The following is a 21,104-nucleotide window of genomic DNA, read 5'->3' on the forward strand; positions in this document are numbered from 1 at the left end:
GGAATTCCGGACCCCATTCTCAGTTTCCTTTCTCATCCACTTCCCACAAGAAGGCCCCAGCCTCTTCATACTTGCACTGAACATTTAGATATGAAATGTTGCAGATTCTGACAAGTTAATTTTCACTGATAGTAAAAGGCTGCCTGCCCTCCACAATTCATTGTTACTCTTCACAAGTGGGGTGACTAGGCATGTGACAGGCGAAATCGGCTTCTCGTTCAGAAGGACAAGCTTTAGAGAAAGTAATACACTTTACTGGATTTTACAGCTGAAGTTCTTAACATCAACAGTTGAGTTCAAACCTTAGTTTAGCTACTTACCACCTTGGGCAAGTTTCTTCCTCTCTCTTAATCTTTAGTATTGTCGTTAGTATAAGGGGGATTAACACAGCTTTCTGTTTACTGGGTTGTAAGCAATGAATTAAACAGATAGTACACATGGAAACACAGTATAATATCACCAGTAAATGGAAGATCTTAATGGTAGTGGGGTTTGATTCTGGAGAATAGCTCTGGAAGCATAGTCAGTTGAATTTTAAAGGCATTTTTGTTACCAAAGTGAGACGTAGGAGTTTATTTAGGCGTGTGTGAGAATAAGATACATGTTTTTTAAATCCAGCATCAACATTCTGTTGCTGATTTTTTCTGCAAGTTGTATGTCGCATAATTTTTACAGGTATGGCAATGTGATATCAATGACAAGTTCACCAACAGATGAAATTTGCAAGTTTGTATTAGGATTCTTTTTCAGTTGGTACTTCTGGGAATCAACACATCTACAGTTAGCACTGCTCCTACAGAGTTTGCCTCTGGCTGCTTACATTAAGCTCACTGTACAAGCCCCAGTGGCCATCCTGGATCTTGCTACACAAGCTCAGTGCATGTTGTGCAGAAATTCTTTCACTGGAGTTGCCCAGAGGACCCCGCCTGCCACCTAGTGGCTGGGAAAGAGACCTGGTCTGCTGACTGCTGGGTCTGGGGTGGAGGTTGGGGTGAAGGAAAGGAGAAAGGAAAGGCTGAGTCTGTAGTCAATTGGCACAAAAGGCCTGATTCTTCACTAGCATCACTAAGGATGCTCAGAAATGCCCAGGAGTTTAGAGGCTGTCTGCTCCTTTCAACCCACAAGTCGCTGTCTGTCTGGCACTATTCTCCCTGGAGATGCAGTCGCAAAGCAGTGTCTGTACAGTGAATACGATTAAACAAAAGCCTCTGAAAATGTCCAGTGGGAAATTAGACAACAAGTGCTTTGGTGCAAGAATTTGGAGTTTGAAGGTGAAAAAGACAGGCAAGACATCAGAAGTCTGCATCTGCCGAGCTCCAGGTCAGCATATTAGCATTCTGCTAATGTGTCTTTTTAACTTGTCTTCACTGAAGGCAATTTGCTCAGTTTTTCTCAAGTATGATCAGACATTTCAAACATCCTTTAGATTAAAACAAATCCTAAAGTTCGACTTCTGTTCTAAGTGAATTTTGAAGTCAATTTTTTTGTTGGTGTATTTTCTCTAGTCAATGAAAGGGAAAAGTGCTTGCAAGGCCATTTGAGCTGGCATAGTTGGTTCTCATTTTGCTATCTTGGTAGCCACTCATTCTGTACATGGAGGAGAAAAACCTACCTTTGCCCTGGTCCATTCTCCAGCAATAGGCTGTGCACTCAGCTGTACTCAACGGCTGGCTTAGTCCCTGAGATATGCGTCCACAATTCACTTTGAACTCAGTTCACTTTCATTTCCCTCCAGTGCTCATTCTATATCTTTTCTGCAATGTCATAAAGCGTTTGCTTGTATAGAAGCCCACTGTCTGGTGTACCTGACTCTCAACAATGGGAAAAGCGTGGTCTTGCTCTTTTCAGCTTCTGACCAAGACCTTGGTGGGATCCACAGTGAAGTGGATAGGATACAGCCTAGGGGAAAGTTAAAGTCACAAGGAAATTTAAAGTTAAAGTGAATGGTGTAGCACAGTAGGAACTTATTTATTCTTTGAGGAATGTAAAAGTAGGAAGACTCAGTGTGGCTTGATCTCATTTTTACCAAATTAATGTATTTGCATGACAGTAATTTATTGGGCATCTACTTGGAGACACCCTAAGGAAGGATATTCTTATATCCTCAATGAACTGTGATAGAATATGTGTATTGGGGGAGGAAGGCACGACTTTCTGTGTGAGACATATGATCAGAATAAAACTTATAAGATGTCTTGGAATCCCACAGGAGTGTTGAGTGGAGAGGACCAAGAGCTTCTCTCCCTTTGGCTGAGCCAAAATTGCTTGTCTTTTAGGGAGTGTTGTGGTCAGGATGGCATCATTCGTTTGAGCTCCAGATCTCTTAGAGGGTGTATTATTATAGTTTTCTTTTGCTGTTGTAAATCACCACAGACTTGGTGACTTAAAACAATACAAATTTATTATCTTACAGTTTTGGAGATCTGGGTTTTCACTGGGCTAAAAATCATGGTGTCAGGAAGACTGTGTTCTTTTCTGTAGCCTCTAGGGCAGCAGTCTCCAACCTACAAAGGACCAGTTTTATGGAAGACAGTTTTTTCCACATACTGGGAGAAGGAGGATGGTTTGATATGAGTGTACAAGCAATTGCTCTATTATGGGCTCCGGGCAGTCAGTCTTCTCTGCTAATGATAATCTGCATTTGCAGCTGCTCCCAGCTCTAGCATCACCACCTCGGCTCCACCTCCAATCATCAGGTGTTAGACTCACATCAGGAGTGTGCACCCTCGATCCCTCGCATGTGCAGTGTACAGTGGGGTTCATGCTCCTGTGAGAATCGGATGCTGCGGCTAATCTGACAGGAGGCAGGGCTCAGCCAGTGCTGTGAGGGATGGGGTGGGGCATGCTGGTGAACCTTGGCTTGCCTGCCTGCTGCTCACCTCCTGCTGTACGGCCCAGTTCCTAATAGGTCGCAGACCAGTTCTGGTCAGCAGCCCAAGCTGGGAACTCCAGCTCCAGGAAAGAATCTATTTCCTTGCTTTTTTCAGCTTCTGGAGGCTGCTTGCATTCTTTGTCTTCTAGATCCTTCTTCATTTTCAAAGTCAGTAGGGCAGCATCTTCAAATCTCTCTATGGCTCTGGCACCCCTGCCTCCCTCTTGTAAGAACTTTTGTGATTACACTGGGCTCACCCATATAATCCAGGACCATCTTTTAACATAATTACAGCTACAAAGTCCCTTGTGCCAGAAAAGATAAGATTTTTCACAGGTTCTGCGGAATAGGATGTGACCAAGTTTCCGGGCCATTACTCTGGCTACTGCAGAGGACATCCATATTTTATTATCTCCTTTGTTTTACTCAGGCCATCTAAGATTGAATGAGTTTTCTTTGTTTAATTTAATTTTATTTTTATGGAAATAGTATATGGCCGTACTGAGATATTAGCCAACTTACATCCCAAGGTCTTTTCAGAGTCCCTGTTAATTAACTGTGTTCCTCCGTCTGGCACGGATGCAGTTCTTTATTTGGACCTGAACGTAGGGGGATGGTAATGGGTCTCCTGGATTGGATATTGGCTTCTATGAGGCAAAAGGGTGTTCCCCTCAGAAGCTGGGCGAACATTTTAGAATCATTTCCGAGAATGCTATGGAATTTACCAGATGGGCGGAATGGAAAGTATGCTTAATAACTTAACCAATGGCAAGCCTCTTATAATAGCAGTATTATCATCCTACCCTCCGGTGACAAGCAATGCTCTAGAATTTAATGAATCTGCAAAACAAAAGTCCTAATATGGACCAAACAGGAAGGAGCGGACAATTATGCACTTGATACATCCTCTTGAAAGCTCATCAGTCACACCAGTGACAAAGATGGTGTTTGGATTCAAATGACCTTGAGTTTCAATCCTGTCTGGGTCCATTACCAGTTGTGTAATCTTGCACAGATCTCTTAACCTCTTTCAGCTTCAATTTTCTCACTTTTAAAACAGTTAATAATAATATCTGATTCCCATGGTTTTTGTGAGCTTAGAATCAGTAAGCCACAGTTCTCAAAGTGAACCTGTAGTGTGATTCCTAAGCCAGCAGCAGCAGTGTTACTTGGGAGCTTGTTAGAAATCCATCCTCTTGGCTCGGCACTTGTAGCTCAGTGGTGAGGGGACCAGCCATGCACATTGGAGCTGGCAGGTTTGAATTCAGCCCGGGCCTGCCAAACAACAATGACAACTACAACCAAAAAATAGCCAGGCGTTGTGGTGGGTGCCTGTAGTCCCAGCTACTTGGGAGGCTGAGGCAAGAGAATTGCTTAAGCCCAAGAAGTTGGAGATCGCTGTGAGCCGTGTGATGCCACTGTACTCTACTCAGAGCGAAAGCTTGAGACTCTGTCTAAAAAAAAAAAAAAAACGAAAAGAGAAAAAAAGAAATGCATCCTCTGTGGCTGTACCCCAGAGCAAGTGAATCAGAAAGCCTGGGAAGCTTTACTCCATAAAATAGTAAGATGCAAAACACACAGAATTGTGTCTCACATGTGATCGGCACTTGCTTAATGAATGTGGATTATAATTACTCTTTTTATTGCAAGCTTCATTATATTTCCCATGCTTTGCTTTTCAGTTATTGTTTGTTTTAGGGGTCAGTGACAGATTCTTTTGTTTACCAAGTCATGATCTCTGTTTTTTCTCAAACTAAAAAAAGTTATGGGAATAAATAAAACAGAATTGTTAGTTTGCATTTCTGGCTGTGCCATTTCAACTCAAGCAGAGGGGCAGTCACGCTTCTGGCAGCTTCTGCCACCCAGAGTGTGCTGTTGCGATACCAGAGAGCAAGGCCGGGAGCACCTGAGAGATGCTCTGCCTATTTCCTTCAATTGAAGTATTTTTTCTTTTGGCTAAACCTAAGTGAACTACACGAGCAAACATTATGGGATGCATAACACCTTCCATGGTGATTTGTCATTTAGTCTCTACATAATTAAGTAAAGATGGATCACATGTTCTGGGCCAAATTGAAAATCATATTTTTTTATGAAGAAATATAAACGCACTGCCAAAATCACAAAGAGAATGAAAGAAATGGCTTAAACCCATAAACTACCTTTACATACTGAGGAAAGTTTGACTTTTAGAAAAGCACTTAAGCAGAACCTTCTCAACCTGCCACCTAAGAATGTGATGGACATTTGGAGGCCCAAGGGCCCCAGGCATAAAGCAATGATTACCAGCAATTCAGGCAGGATTCCCTAAATCAAATATTTCCATTTCAGTAACTTTCCTGAAGAATGACATCATAGAATCTCCTCCTAGATTGTGTCACCAGAGCTGTATAGTGGATGGATATGAACTAAAATGACCCCATACTTAGGACAAGGAAATTCACATCTGTGGATCTAGACCATGAAACACATTCTGTATCATACTCACAATGACCCTGTAAGCACAATACAGAGTGAGGTGAATATTATTTATTATCCTGTCCTTATTTTACAGAGGCTCTGAGATATCAAGGACTTTGTTTAGGGTCCCGGTTTGTAAGTGACAGAATCCATGTCTTTGCTGACAAGGCTGTTTCCTGTACATGATACTACATTATTTCTGCAAAGGTATAACATGAAGGAGCTGGTGTCTACTTGGTTTCCTGGAGTCATCTTGACGGATTTGCCTGTATATCAAAAAAAAAGTCACCTTTAGGCTTATTTCTCTGAGACTAAAAATCAGTATCAGAATACATGGCAGCAATACATTCACCATGACTTCATCAACCACCACCACAACACAATGAGGTACACGCTGAGAAAATGAATCCATCGGCAAGGCAGCACTGAAACACAAAGACCTTTGAAGACATGTGGACCTGGGTTCGAATCCCCAGTTTCGGCTCTACCACTTGTAAGTTCACTAACTAACAGCTGCTTAGCCTCTATGTGCCTCAACTATATATATACTTTTAATTTTTTTATTAAATCCTAGCTGTGTACAATAATGCAATCAAGAGGTACAATGTGCTGGTTCCATATACACTCGGCTATATTTTTTAACATGTAGATACTTTCTATTATAAAATATTATGTGAAAGTCCAATAAGATAATATATAAAAATACTTGGTACAGTCTCTGTCATAAAATAGTTGCTCAGTGTTTATTGCATAAACAGTGAGGCAAGCTTGTAATAATCATTGGCATAATTGTATCAATTCATGTCTCATTTTTCTAGAGGAGTTTTGATTGGGTATGATGTGGAGAGGCATCTAGTTGGTGTTGAGAGGTGGCAGTGGGTATAAGGGATTGGATGTCTCCAGCAGATGTTACGCAGGAAAAAGGCTGCTGAAAGGATCCTGGGAGAGCTGCAAGGTGGTTGGCTGATGGCTCCTTGAGGTGAAGCTGCGAAGCTTCCTGTGAGCCTCAGCTCCCGTTTCCTGCTGAAACACAGTTCACATGCTGGTAAAGACACAGTGCCATTTCATACCTCCGTTCACATTGCTCCCCAGGACAGTGAATCCCAGGGTTTTCCAACTGGATCATTTAATATTCCTTTGGGTTCCAACTCAGGTGTCACCCTTCCCCAAATTTCCAAAGTGGACTCTGTTCCCTCGTCAGTGACTTCTGATTTCTCTGTGCATCTCTCTCCTTCATCACCTCCTCCACCATGACGGTAATGATCTGTGTGGGGGGTGGTGACCTACTGCTCGGTCAGCTTCTCCAGTGGACAGGCCTGTGTCTTATTCATCTTTATGTTCCCAGGACTCAGCTATGTACCCAGTATAAAAGGTTTACTTTGAAAACACTGATTAAGTTATCTGGACTGAACTAAGGTGGGAAGAATCAAGATTCCTTTTTTATTTTGTGAGATTTCACTTGGAAGTAGGAATACCCCACCTAAAGAATTATACAAAAAGTACTACAAATTCTCATGTTTCCTGTTAATAAATACTAGAAATAGTAAAAATGAGTTAGTCAGATTTATTATTATAAACAAAATCTATATAGATATTTGAAAATAGTCACTAAATTTCCAAATTTCAGGCAGCCCTTACAGTTCAAATTTTACTTCAGAAGCTTTTGTGTACTTTATTCATACAGACAAAAAAAAAGCAAATTAAATCAGGTTTAGTTGAAGGTCTGATGAATCAAGGAAGTGCATTGCAACCAAGACCCAGGAAGCAGTTTTCAAGGAAAATCTTTGAGGGAGAGCACTCCACACTCACTCAATCTCAGTTTTTCTCAGTGCATGTATTAATACTTTAATGGTTACCTCACAGGCTCTGAAGCTACCTTCTCTTTGTTCTAACCCTTCATTTTCTACTTACTGTCTGAAAGATTTGAGCCAATAAATTAGCTTCTGTTTGCCTGAGTTTTTTCCTCGCAGGCAAATAGAGAAAATAATGCCTACCCCATAGATTATTTTGGGGCTAAAAATATTCAATATATTTAAGGGGGTTAGAGCAGTGCTGGATCTTTTGAAGGTGCTTAATAAATATAATTACTCCCTATCTTCAGTCTTTCTTTGTTCACTAGCAAATGCCAATGCAGCTCACGCATTACTATCCATCTATCCAAATGCATTACTATCCATCCATCCATCCATCCATCCATCCATTTAATAAACATTTCCAAGTATTGACTATGGCACTGGCACTGGCACCTGTATCCTGGGTGGCAAGGATACAGAAAATGAGTGAAACCCAGTCTCTGCCTTTAATAAGTTCATGATATATTGTGTTTGTGCTGGGAATAGGGGTGTGTGTAAAGGAGTATTACAATTGAACAGGTAACTACAGCATGGGAAGATAAATGTTCTACCGTGGGAAGCACACGGCCTATTTGGATCAGAAAGGAGGGTGCATGATGCAATGTCAGAAGGTCAGGATGGGCTTCCCAGCAGAATGAGATGTAGGATGAGTATGAGTTGGTCAAGTACAAGTTGGGAGTGAAGTAGGGCAGGTGTATTTTATACCAAAATTGTTGCCCTGCTAGAAGCTCAAAAGCAAGGAATTTGTGAAGGGATCAGTGTGAAAAGTCAGGCAGGGAGTGGCCAGAGGGAAAGCCATCCAAGAATGAAGGAATCAGGTCACCACGTGTTTTTCCTACCAGGCAAAGGAAATTTGACACTGTCCAGTCCTCATCAGTAGAGAAGCCTTCTCAACAGGGATGAAAATGCTGAGATGGTTTCTCTTGTTCAAATTAGTTTCTTTTAAATGTTATTTCTAATTCCTGACAGAATTCACTGCTTCTATCTCTGGGCCTCTTCATCTCCCTGTAGACTTCTGTCCACATGGCTCTATATCATTTCATGGAGCTTGTCTGTTTCTAATTCTGTTTCCCTTGGGAAATCAAGAGTTCCTCAAAGACTGTTTTTTATTTATCTCTGTATCTTCAATATCCAGAACAGTGATTGAAACAGAAGAGGCACTCTTTGGAAGTTTGATGGGAAAACAAAAAGTTTGATTTCAGAAAAAAAATTTTTTCTTCTTATATTTAGGACTAAGCATTATCAGATAATATGTGGAGGATCAGGTCAGCAAAATGAGTAATCTCGTCTACAGTGGTGGCCATGAGCCCTATGAGCTTCTGCCAAACAGATTCATTGTCCTTCTCTCCTTCTGTATGTGCTATTACTGAGCACTACTACACGTGAGGCCCTGTACTAGCAGTGGGGGAGATAGTGCCTATAAATACTTGAAGATAGCATTCAACAGTTGTGAAAATACTGCATAGCATACAGAGAAGTATCCCTATTTCCCAAAGGCCTAGCACAGTGAAGAAATATCAGTAAATATCTGTGAAGTTATAATAAATGAGGAAGATATGAAGAATGTGTGCTAAATGTATGCTATGCAAATAAAATGCTTTCAAAGTCCAGACCTGGGGAAGTCTGTGAGATGATTTAATCCAATGGAGTCCTGCTGAGGTATCTGAGCCTAGGAAAATAAGTAGGATCTGGTGACGTAGAAGGAAGAGGTGGGGGAGTGTAAAGAGAGAGAAAGGGTATGAACATCATTTCATATTGACTAAGCAGCTGGAAATTATCAAAGCTTTGATAGTAGTTAGGTTATATTGCAATTCAGACATATCAACCAGTTTTCTAGGCATATTATAATTTGGCCAATGGATGTGAAAGGTCTAGCAGTTGCTTAGCAGACAGCCCTCGTGACAATGTTAATTAAAACAAAGTTAATCAGTTAACTAGAACAAAAGTGGGAAATGACAGTTTCTAAAATTAAGTTAAGGTGGAGGCAACAGTAGCGATTCTGCCACCTGACCAGCATCTCACGGGAGGGTTTTACCTACTGAGAAAATTTATGATTTAGAGCTCGAGGTCTCTGTCATTAATTTAGCCATGAGAGACCTACTGCATTTTAGAACCCAGCCCTATGTCCCTGGAAATTCTGAGTCTTGCACAGCCAGAACTTTAGACTCATCAGATTCAATGCTTTACTTAGGTCAGACTTGTTTTGTGTTCATTTGTCAATTTGCAGCTGAAGTGAAGACCTTAAGCGGAAGCCTGGCATTATCTGCTTGACAATGATTTGATGGTGCACCACGTTGTGCTGGAAATTAGTGTCTAGAATCAAAATGTTAATCACAGGGACCTCTATACATTGATGGCATAAATAGCATGTTTCTATATAAGAAAAAAATCTATAGTGACTCATTCCCTTTTAAATAAAAATCACCCTTTGCTATTTCAGTGAGTCGAATGACTGACTCCGGGCACTTTTCTTCATTGTGCTCTAGGATGAGCCAATTTAATGTCCCAGGAGACTGTTAGATCTATTAGAATTAGCTTGATTCTTTCCTTAGGTGCTCAGAGAGCTCTAGATTATTCTTTCTCCACAGTCAAAGGTAGAAATTTTCTCTTTCTTGCCTAGTTCTTACTAAAAGAGTGAATTACTCTTCAGGCACTTCAACAAACATATCTTAGCTTATGAAGATGTTTTCCGAAGTGAGCCCTTTGGAATATCAGTTCTTCAGAATAGTATAAGAGTTAGTTGACAAAAAGAATAGATCTTATGCATAGTAAGTGTGGGAAACAATTGGAAAGAGTTAACACATGGATAATAGGTTTCTGTACTGCAAGATTTCCCAGTGTTTATTACCGATAAAGGAATAGTTTTTCAAACATTTTTGTCCAAATAGCTTCTTTTTCTTGCAGCAATTTGTGAGACTAATTCCAAAGAATATGCCCAAGAAGTTCTCAGCTCTAGTGACCATAAGGTAAGACCTTAATTAAAAACTGCCCCATCACTCACTAATCATGAGACTATGGGAACGTCTTTTTGCCATGTTTGATGACGAATTCCCCATCTGCAAAATGGGAAGCATGCTCCATCCACTTGCAATATTTTGTGACAATTACAAATGTCAGACCAATAATATATAGGAAAATCTCTATAAGGTGATGATGTAGTAGGTGGGCAATATCTGAACGTTTTGGGGTTCTACTCTGAGTTGCAATTTTTCCTTCTCCACTTCATCTTCCTTATTATTCACTCCCACCGCCTCCTCCTTCTATTACTACACCACTGTTACTAATAGGTACTAACACTTTCTATGGTAGACACAATTTATTGACTTATCCCCCAAATTTGACACCCCCTTTTCTCTTTCATTTTCCATTATAGAGGCTGAAAAGGCTACACATCGCTTTCTCATACTTTCTTGTGACTGTATTAGACAGTTTTGGCTGGTGAGACAGGGCAATTCTTACGGAACTCTGAGAAGACTTTTGTTTTTTGTAATGAAAGTATCCAACACATGGAGCCAAGACAACCATCTCGTAACTATTAGTAAAAGGCCTACGGAATGACAGAGGTGCTGGCTCCACCATCACTGAACCAACTCCAGGAGCTGTCCTCCTTCCATATGTCTTGTAAAATGAGGAAAATGAAACTCAAAGAGCATTCTTGTTACTTGTAGTTAAACACAACCCTAACAGCAGCAATTTTCTCAGCAGCGTACTGAGGCACACTAGTGCACCCTGAGAGGATCTTAGGTGTGTTGTGAACATTTTTTAAGATCAGGCTGGGTGCGGTGCCTCACACCTGTAATCCTAACATCCTTAGAGGCTGAGGTGGGTGGATGCCTTGAGTTCTGGGGTTTGAGACCAGCTGGAGAAAAATCGAGACCCTCTTCTCTAAAAATAGCCAGGCATTGTGGTGGGCACCTGTAGTCCCAGCTACTTGGGAGGCTGAGGCAAGAAGATTGCTTGAGCCCAAGAGTTTGAGATTCCTGTGAGCTATGATGTCATAGTACTCTACAGTGGGCCACAAAGTGAGACTCTGTCTCCAAAAAAAAAAAAAAATTAAAGATCATTAATTAAATTATATTCAAAAGAATTTCAAAGCACAGTAAGTATTTTTTTTTTACACTTTTTTTTGAGCAACATAATTAAAGTGTGCTATGGAAGTTTAACTATAGGTTCAAGGGTGCCATGAGATAAAAAAGGATGAAAAACACTCCTAAGGGGTTTACCACCATTTATTGAGTACTTTCTATGTGCTGATTCTAAACACTTAACCCCTACTGCCTGATTTCCTGCCCCACACAGGAATTAACCACCATTTTATAATTGAGAAAAGAGACTCAAGTTTCAACAAGGGTTTGGTCAAACAGTTGGGTCGACATCCAGGTGTGACTATACTAGACAGTTTCCCAGCTTCTCTTTCCTGGAGCCAGAACTATAAATTAGTGGTCCCATCTGCACACAGTGTCTCTCCAGGCAGCTGCTGCAGGAGTATATGCTAACTTTACTAAAACCTAAGTATGGCTTTCACTCTAGGCAGGAAATAAGTGTCCTTTTTACAAAGGAGGCTTTAAAATGGAGAGCTTTTGCCATGGGGAAGGGACATGCACAGTCATCACCATGAAGTAGGGCCCAGTCTAGGTTTCGGGCAGCCTGCTTCTCTCTACACCAGACCGAGCCTCCTCTTGAGCCAGACAGGGCTGGCCCCAGGGTAGTAGCTGCTTCTCCCCAAAGACCTTTATCTAGAGATTTAAGGAGTTAGATTATCATCTTAATCCCATCCTTGATCCCAAGAGGTGGGCTCATTGGTATTTTACAGATTTCAAGCCTGAGAAGCACAACTAATTCAGGATAAAAAGAACAAACAACATGAATCATTGTGTCCTCGAAGAACATTTATTAGCTATTCTCATAGTAAAACAAAATAAAAAAGCAAATGAACTTGAAACAAAATAAGATGAAAAGCCTGCACCACTTCTCCCCCAAGGACCTCAACGGGAACATATAAAATGGGCTACCGGGGGGGTTCACATTTGCAGCTTACTTACAGGAAATTCCACCAAAAGAAACAAAGACATGACACTTTCTTTTTTTTTTTTTTGTAGAGACAGCATCTCACTTTATGGCCCTCGGTAGAGTGCCGTGGCCTCACACAGCTCACAGCAACCTCCAACTTCTGGGCTTAGGCGATTCTCTTGTCTCAGCCTCCCGAGTAGCTGGGACTACAGGCGCCCGCCACAACGCCCGGCTATTTTTTTTTTTTTTTTTGGTTGCAGTTTGGCCAGGGCTGGGTTTGAACCCGCCACCCTCGGTATATGGGGCCGGCGCCCTACCAACTGAGCCACAGGCGCCGCCCAAGACATAACACTTTCATATCTACTGAGGTATAGGGTCTGATGTGGCACAATAAGAAAGTAACGAGGATGTTTTTTTTAAAACAAAGAACCTAGAGGCTATGAGCAAAGCCCCTAGAAAAACCTGAGTTAATTTGTTCCCCATTAATTAAACAGTGTGGTGGACCATGTGGTTGACACTGACCTTTATAAAATTACAAATTTGAAGGGGAGATGAATCCCTGAAAAACAAGTTATATTCTACAATGTGCTAAATATTCAGGACATCTTGATTTTATATCAGAGGAAGGAAATATTTAGTTCAGGAGCTAATGGAAGCTATAGAAGAAAGCAATTTTAGTTTGCATCTCTCCCTGAGGATTATGGCTTAAAAAGAAGAGGAGGTATGGGACCCGTGTGATGCAAGAGAATTATGGTATATATTTTTCTTTTGCACATCCAAAGCAGGCTCAAGCCTCCAGATCCTGGTTAATGGTAAAAAAGAAGTATGTATATAATCAGACTGGAGCCTGCTATAATATAATCACAAAACCCAAGATTTGTCAAAATTACAGAAAGAAAACCCAACAATTGTCAAAAGTCCCTCTTATCCTCTTTGAGATTCGAACACCCAAATGTACCAACTGCAAAATCTAATGAAGAATTACATGGCTCTGTAGGGAAAACAAATTAAAACACTGCAACAAAATCCTTTGGATTTCTGTTTTCTATTGGTACTAGCAGTACAGTTTTTTGTTTGTTTGTCCCTTTGTTCATTAAAATAGGAAATAGATGAAACATTAATTGAATGTTACTGGGGGAACATTACAACTATGGAAAAGCATGAGATCAATGATCTGATTCTTGAGCAGAGACTGATGGCCATAGGAGTGTGAGAGATATTTATAATACAGGGCATTACAGGGTGAATCTTATGACATTTAATAGGACCACTAGGGAGTAGCAGTGTGGACACTGAAGACAAGTAAAAGGTACTTGTCATATTCCAACCCAAATTCATTCACTCAACAAACATACCAAGGGTCATTACTGAGTGTCATCTGTGTGCCCAATACCCTTCCAGGCATAGGGAGGCATTGGAGGCACAGTGATGAGCAAAGTGGACAAGGCCCCCTTGGCCCCCCAACCCACGAGCCTGCTTTGCCTAAACTGCAACACAGAATGTGTTAGACTGCCCGGCCAGGGGCTGGACAGCATTAAGATGGAGACGCCCTGGAACACCCAGACTGTATAATCCACATCTCCATAGATTTGGACAGCTTTTTGTGATACTCTCTTGCGACGAAGATCATTTTGATTGCAGACCTGACAGGTGACTTTCAGGGGTGGAAGAAGCCTTACAGGTGCTAGCTGCAGCATCACTGACCCAAAAGCTCATTGGTATATGAGCTGTCTCCTTCCCTATTTCCTGTAACATGAGGATAATGAAACCCAAACAAAGAGTATAGTCCTCTGAAAATACACCTTCTGTTACTTGCAGCTAAACACAATTCTATATGGTTCTGCTGCTATTTATTGAGTACTTTCTGTGTGCTGATACTGAACACTGAATACATATTATATCTTTTCATAGTTGAGGAAACTTAGATAATTAAAATAGAAAAGACTTACAAAATGCTTACTATGCGACAGGACATTTACATGTGTTAACTCATTCAGTTCTCACAACTTGTCTGTGAAGTATGTATTCCATTATCTCCATTTTTCAGAGAGGGAAATCAAAGCATCGAGAGGGTAAGTGAATTTGCCTAAGGTTACACACTTGGTAAGTGAAGCTGTCGGTGTTCAATCCCAGGACTCTTAGGCAGTACACTTTGATACCTTCACAGGGTTTACCTATGTGCTCAACCTTCACAGATATTACCTCCTTCACTTTTTAGAATCCTGTGAGGTAGGGGATGTGATCCCAATTTGTCAGAAGCAAAAGAAAAGTTGCACAGAGATAAAACAGAAGTGCAGCGTACAAACTAAGGACAGCCTGTGTTCTTTGCTGTCACTCCCTGCTGTCTCTCTAAGGAGCTTTCTCTGGTGAGTTTTGGGGGTGCTTAGATGTAGACTCACAATTCTCTCCCTCTGTCAACCTGCCTTTTTATATATCAGGCTTCTCTGGAAGATTTTGTTTGAAGAAAAGGTTTGAAGAAAAGCCAATAAAACAAAAGTTTGAAAAATAAATTTTCTTAGCCAAAATGAAAGGACAATCTTGCAGAAGTTTCAGAAAAAGAATGCTGCATAGAGGGATGAGGAAGGCAGGGAGATGGAAGATAGGTCAGCATGTTAGATATATAGAAGCCCTTTTGTGTACAGACCATGACACTGCTGGGGATTATTTAAGAAGGAGAAGCGACAAATTACAATTTAGTTGAACATCTTGCACAGTGTAGATGGAAAGAGATGAGCAGTGTGAAGAAAACAGACAAGAATTGAAAGAGGCAAGCGTACAAGTTAATAATGCAAATGAATTAGACCTTGTGGATAAACTTCAAGTATCTTGTGAGTCCTTCTCAATCGTAGCAGACACAGTATCTTTACCATCACTATAATGCATGCTTTGAGGAATTAGGGCTGATAGAAAATAGGACTTTCAGGCAACCTAAGTAGGAGAATAGTTCAAGCAATATTTAGATATTTATCTTCCATTTGAAAGATATGTATCTTCCATTTATATGTCTAGCTTCTAGAAATACTATCAAATCTTGGTAGATTTAGCAGGTCTGATGCCCTGGACATATACTTCTTAAATAGAGTTGTTCTTTATTCCCAGTCTATGGGAATAAGGACATACGTATTCCTAATTATCAATAATCTGTTTGGTCTTTTTGATGCTCAGGATTTGTTCCTAAGTCACTGATAACATCATCTAACTGTCTTTTGAATCATATAAGGAGGGCTCTCCAAGGGGAAGAAATTGGCTTTTGGGTCCAGATTATTTTCAGGTAGAAATTGTCCAATAACCACTATTCATAATATGGAATCTGAGGGTGGGATGGGTCTACAGACAACAAGGCACTCAGAAACTGACTAGTGGCTCAGGATGAGTCTATGCAAAGCTACTTTGTTGTTTTTCCATTTTCAATTATTTATTTATCTCCCAAAGAGTTCAGCTTGCCATTAAGAATGAAAATATAAATTCTACATTCTTGTGTCTCTATGTGGTTGGCATTCCAGGGCTCTACCTGGCTTGAGTAAAGTTCATGTCCATGCAAACCTAGTCCCATGAGTACGGCTCTGGGCAATCTGCTCTCAGCAAGTCTCTGTTCTGGTGAGCTAGAACATAGCCCACAAGGTCTCTCTGTCCCCCCAAGACTTGCAGGTCCTTGCCTTGGCTTAGTGACTTAACTCCGTTCTCGCTACCTTCTCAACCTCACTTCTGTTTTGCTACAACTCTTTGCTTTATTAGAGACCACAACTTCCATGTTTCCAGCCTTGGCCTAAGTAATTGGACTCATATCCAACGATTCCCACAGAAACCATTCAAGGAGAGGGCTCAAAGCCCTAGAGGGCCCTGCCTCCTAACATTTCTTTTGCTTAACTGTCTCCCGTGTAAAAGACCTGGAAGTAAATGCCACTGCTTCAGCTATAGGGCACAGTGTCCTACTGTGTCCCCAGGACTTTTACCTTAGGGTTTCCCCGGAGGAGCCCCTCCTCTTCCACAGGTTGACGAGGCTGCTGGATCTGCTGGCTGCCGAGGACGACTTGCCATCCCCCACGTGCATGCGTACCACGGTGGACGTGGTGAAGGCGCTGCGCACGTTCCTCTCTGGTTTGGCCAGGATGATGTATACCTTCGGCACAAACATGCAGCCTAGGGCCACAGTGGCACTGAGGCTGACAGAGAAACACATGGTGATGATTTTGTAGTTGCTGCCAAAGTAGATGGGCACAAAGGCCAGCCATATGATGCAAGTGGTGTACATTGTGAAGGCGATGTACTTGGCCTCGTTGAAGTTGGCTGGGACATTCCTGGTCTTGAAAGCATAGAAGGTACAGCTTAAAATCAACAGTCCATTGTATCCAAGGGGAGTGACAACCCCTAGGTTGGTGGTATTGCAGATCAGGTAGACTTCCCGGATGCTTGGGTAGTCGTGCATGACGTTGGGAGGCTCCATTATAAAGAGAGCCACGATGATGCCCAGCTGGATGCAGATGAGAATGAAAGCGATCACCAGCTGGGCACAGGCACTCATGAATCGGGGCTTTTTGGTACAGATCTTCTTCTTGCTGCCGGCTAGGATCCTTGCAATACGGTTGGTCTTGGTTACCAGGGCTGAGTAGCTCATGGCTGGAGAGAGACCAATGCCAATTCTTTGAAGGTAACAATAAATCTGTTTGGGCTTTGCAATGAGACAGAAAGTACATAAGTAGCCCAGGCAGATGCCAGCCAGGATAATGTAGCAGAGTTCCCTGCTGGAGGACTTGACGACTGGTGTGTCACGGTAAATGATGAAGACTGCGGTGACAAACAGGGTGGCCAGCAGGCCGAGGCAGGCGAACACCACCGCTGCAATGGGCTCGGGGTCCCCCCAGCGGAGATACTGGACTGGGATCAAATCACAACCTGCAAAGACACAGACCCGTATTGTAAAAGGGGGAGAGACCTAGGCTTGGTTCACATGTCTCTAAGTTACAAGCAGCTGCTTATGACCATTTCACTTTGCCTCCTATCTACCACTCTCATTTCAGTATCCCAGCTACTCATTCCTCCACATGTTCATTCAGAAATCCTTTGTCTTTATATTACTGGATAGGAATTCTGTGATGGGAGGAGGTCTAGGTTCTGAAACAAAATAATGATGAACATGTTCTCTGCCTGCATAAAAAATAATCCAGGGCATAATTACTGACAACTATAATGAGGGCCATAGAGAAGTATGGCATGGGTTCGGACCCTGCTCATGGAGGCACCAAGGGCGTCGCCCCATAGGAAGGAGCAAATGAGTGCGCAGGTTTGACTGAGACTGGGGATTTCACCTGTTTGGCAAGCAGAGGTTAACTATAAAGGAGGGAGGTACGAAAGGACGCCGTTGTGCGATCGTGTGTTACATGGACTAAAATGAGTTCAGGGAGCCGCCAGGAGGGGAATCTTACAACTCAGAGAGCTCTAGATTAATAGGAAGTTATTCCAGGGATAATAACTGAGGAATGGGAATATCAGGAATGGGAGGATCAGGTTTGTGTTTGATTTATTGATTGATTGATTGATTGATTTTTGAGATAGAGTCTCCCTATGTTGCTCTCAGTAGAGTGCTGTGACGTCACAGCTCACAGCAATCTCCAACTCTTGGGCTTAAGTGATTCTCTTGCTTCAGCCTCCCAAGTAGCTGGGACTACAGGTGCCCACTGGGACTACAAGCGCCCATCTCAATGCCTGGCTATTTTTATTGTTGCAGTTGTCATTGTTGTTTAGCAGGCCTGGGCCAGATCAAACCCGCCAGCCCTGGTGTATGTGGCCAATGCCCTAACCACTGAGGTACATGCACTGAGCCTGTGTGCATGTGTGTGTGTGTGTGTATTTTAAAAGTTCCTTTGTTTGCTATGTAGATTTGGGATAAGATAGAGGTGTGGACAATTATGAGAATGATTTGAGAGCCATATAGAGTTTCTGATACGGGAGTGTGTAAAGAGTATAGGCATCAAAGATGGCCAACATTAGGAGGAGGTTGGGATCTTCAGAGAATCTTGTGTTTTAGATGTTATAGAAAATTCTGCTGAAAAAAAGGCGGCAGTTAGATTTTGAAAGAAAAGTTACCCCATAGACAAATAATTGGCAGGTATGGGAAGTGCCACCACTCCCAAAATTATTCTCTACTCATGTCATGCAGTTTTTTATATCACTTGAGTATATAACAGAAGAAAGTGACAGGACACAGTGCCATGTGGATTCCCTGTCCTGTGGTAAGCCTGTATCACACTGCATCAGTTTCTGACTTAGTTGGCCTTGGTGTGGCCTGGGCATCCAATTTTTTAAAAGATACTGAAAGTACTTCTAATGTGCAGCCAAAGTTGAGAACCATTGCCCTAGGACCATTCATGTCAGATTCTTCTTCTTATTTTTTTAATAGAATTGAGATAGCTTCACTAGGTAAATAGGAAAGGAGGTAAGTAATCTGATGCACTGGGCATTTGAGGTACATGGCAGAGATTACTGATTGCCTGCAAATATCCACTTCATTTTCAGCAATACATCCCTAATCTTATTTGGGATGGTAAAGGAGTCAATTAAAATACTATATTTTTTAGCAAAGCTTGCAATCAAACATGCTATATGACTAGTTTTTAGCCTGTAAGATGTAGACAGAAGATTCCATAAAGGAAAATGTCTCATCTTGAAAGTACCCTTTTGCCCTTCCTGGCCATATGAACATGCTGGATGTACAGATCCAGTAGTTAGCTGGCACTTTGGGGTTAACTTTAAGGACATAAAACATTCTGAGTTTAGAAGAGAAAAACAGCTGGGAGCACTGAATCCCTGATAGCCATGGAAACCTCATAACTCCAGATTATGTATTTCCATATCTTCCTTGTTTAAGCTACAGTTTTCTCCTTGATATATGAAGGTAGAACAAATCCTCACTATTATAGGGACAAGGTATTTCTATTAACTTACTATATGCCATGGATAAAGGGCACTACATTAACTGGCTTTGAATATCAATGGTTACTGCAAAGTAGAGGAACAACGATACAAAGTAGGGGAGAAGCCAGATTTTCTTCACAAAATACTCCAGATTCTAGCTCTGTTGTAGTAAAGTAAAGGAAACGAACCATTTTTTTTTTTAATTCTGCTTATTTCTACCCTTCTGGTCTCTTACTTTAAGGTCTCAGGTTTTAGGTAGTACTAGTTATATTACAGTTAAATTAATTCCATGTTTAATAGTTATCTCTGGGATCCTCAGCACACTTTGCAAAATTGATTTTTTGGGATTTTTTTTATTCTTTTTTAAAGTAAGAATTCATTTTTTTTAAATGAATTCTTACTTTAAATAATTGTGCATTTAATATTAAAACAAGGTGTTTTAACTTTAAAAAATCTGTATAGCTTGGACTAAATATAAAACTGTTATTTTTATATAATGTAATTAATCATACATAAATACACATCTCCTTGCTAATAAATATCAGAAGGGGATAGTCAGGGATGATAAGGGCACAAACTACTCACTGTGATAGAGAAGACAAGCAATTGGTACAGACATTTCAGAACTAAGACTGAAAGTGATTATGAATCAGACACACAGAAGAGTAAAGGAAAAAGCTTCTGAGTTGATGGCAATACTATTCACTAAGATGAGGGCTGTTGAAGGACAAGAGTCACATTCTATGGGAATGATACATAGTTTGATTTGGGATGTCTTGTGTTTGAAGTGACTATGACCTAGGGAGTGGAAAGAGAAGCTTAGGAGTGGCATCAGTGTGGAAGTTACTTTAGGAATTGACTTTCTACAGGTGGAAATAAGAGACATAGCAATCATTGCAGTCAATGAGGAAATTCACAGATGTAGATGAGAGCCGAGTCTAGCAGTCTGGTGGAGCACTAATATTAGGAATGGCAGAGTAAGAGGATGTGTTGGGAGGTGTAAGATAGATCAGCTGGTATGAAGGTGGTGTATAGGAAACTTAAAGGGAAGTGGTTAATTGGATGGCCTGTCACAGTCTCTTCTAACATGACTTCAGCTTTTCTGTTTTAAATCTTTAACTGAATAACGTGCATATATCTTTAAGCTTCATGTGCATAGTGTGTCCCCTAGCAGTAAATCATTGTATACTTTTTCTTCCTCAACTATGATTATATCTATTTCTTTTGAATGAGAGGTGGCATCCTTGCTAACACAGAGCATATTCTAGCAGACCTCAGAATCTTTCCATGAGGCTAGATTTATTATGATATAAATTTAAATTCCACTTATTACTCCTGTTAGTTGCATTGGTCTACAAATATTTGCCTAGTTATTCTTCTTAAATTTCTTTATATTTTCTTCTAGTTACTGAGCATCTTACCATTAATGACTTTATTTTTATCCTTGTTTTATTCTTAGTGTGATGATTAGTTACAGGAAGTTTATGTAGATGTTAAGAATTTACAGTGCATACATTCTATAGTTTTATTATGAGTTTAATCAATTTGGCATATGTTATTATAGTTTAGATTAAATAATCTTGATCACGTCAGTGAAATTCCCTTCAAACAAGCAGATTAGAATTTCTCTGGTTCTCAGAAAATGCACTTTATATTCCTTTCTAGAAATGCAGATGAGTCCAGAAAATGGCTCATTTTCTGATAACATCTATTTAGGTAGCTACCTACTTCTCACCTTCCTCCTTTTGTGCTTGATCCATAAGGCTCTGGAAAATTAGGATAATCCATATTTTCATGGCTTGAACTGACCTACATTCAAAATACAACACTAATTATTTTTCCTTTTTAAAAAAGGCAAAGTGTGTGTGGGGGGAGTAAGATGGCAGCCACGTAACAGCTTCCTTACAACTGGGCATGGTGAGTCTGGGGAGACAAGACTCCAGGCATCTCTGGCTGGTGGGATCTGCTTATAATCATCCCTTGAGGACACAGAGAGT

The 21,104-nt window shown here is 41.0% G+C and overlaps 1 protein-coding gene across 4 annotated transcripts in view; it reads right to left on the minus strand.

Annotated features, from left to right (window-relative positions):
• GRM5 (glutamate metabotropic receptor 5) overlaps positions 1 to 21,104 on the minus strand; it is a 521,853-nt gene that overhangs the window by 59,987 nt on the left and 440,762 nt on the right. For all 4 annotated transcript variants that reach the window (XM_053561783.1, XM_053561779.1, XM_053561781.1 and 1 more), the window contains exon 8: positions 16,149 to 17,088. In XM_053561783.1, the coding sequence (XP_053417758.1) occupies positions 16,149 to 17,088 (940 nt within the window). The remainder of the gene's footprint in view (positions 1 to 16,148; positions 17,089 to 21,104) is intronic.

Source organism: Nycticebus coucang, chromosome 14 (genome assembly GCF_027406575.1).
Source record: "Nycticebus coucang isolate mNycCou1 chromosome 14, mNycCou1.pri, whole genome shotgun sequence".
Classification (NCBI taxonomy): Eukaryota; Metazoa; Chordata; class Mammalia; order Primates; family Lorisidae; genus Nycticebus; species Nycticebus coucang.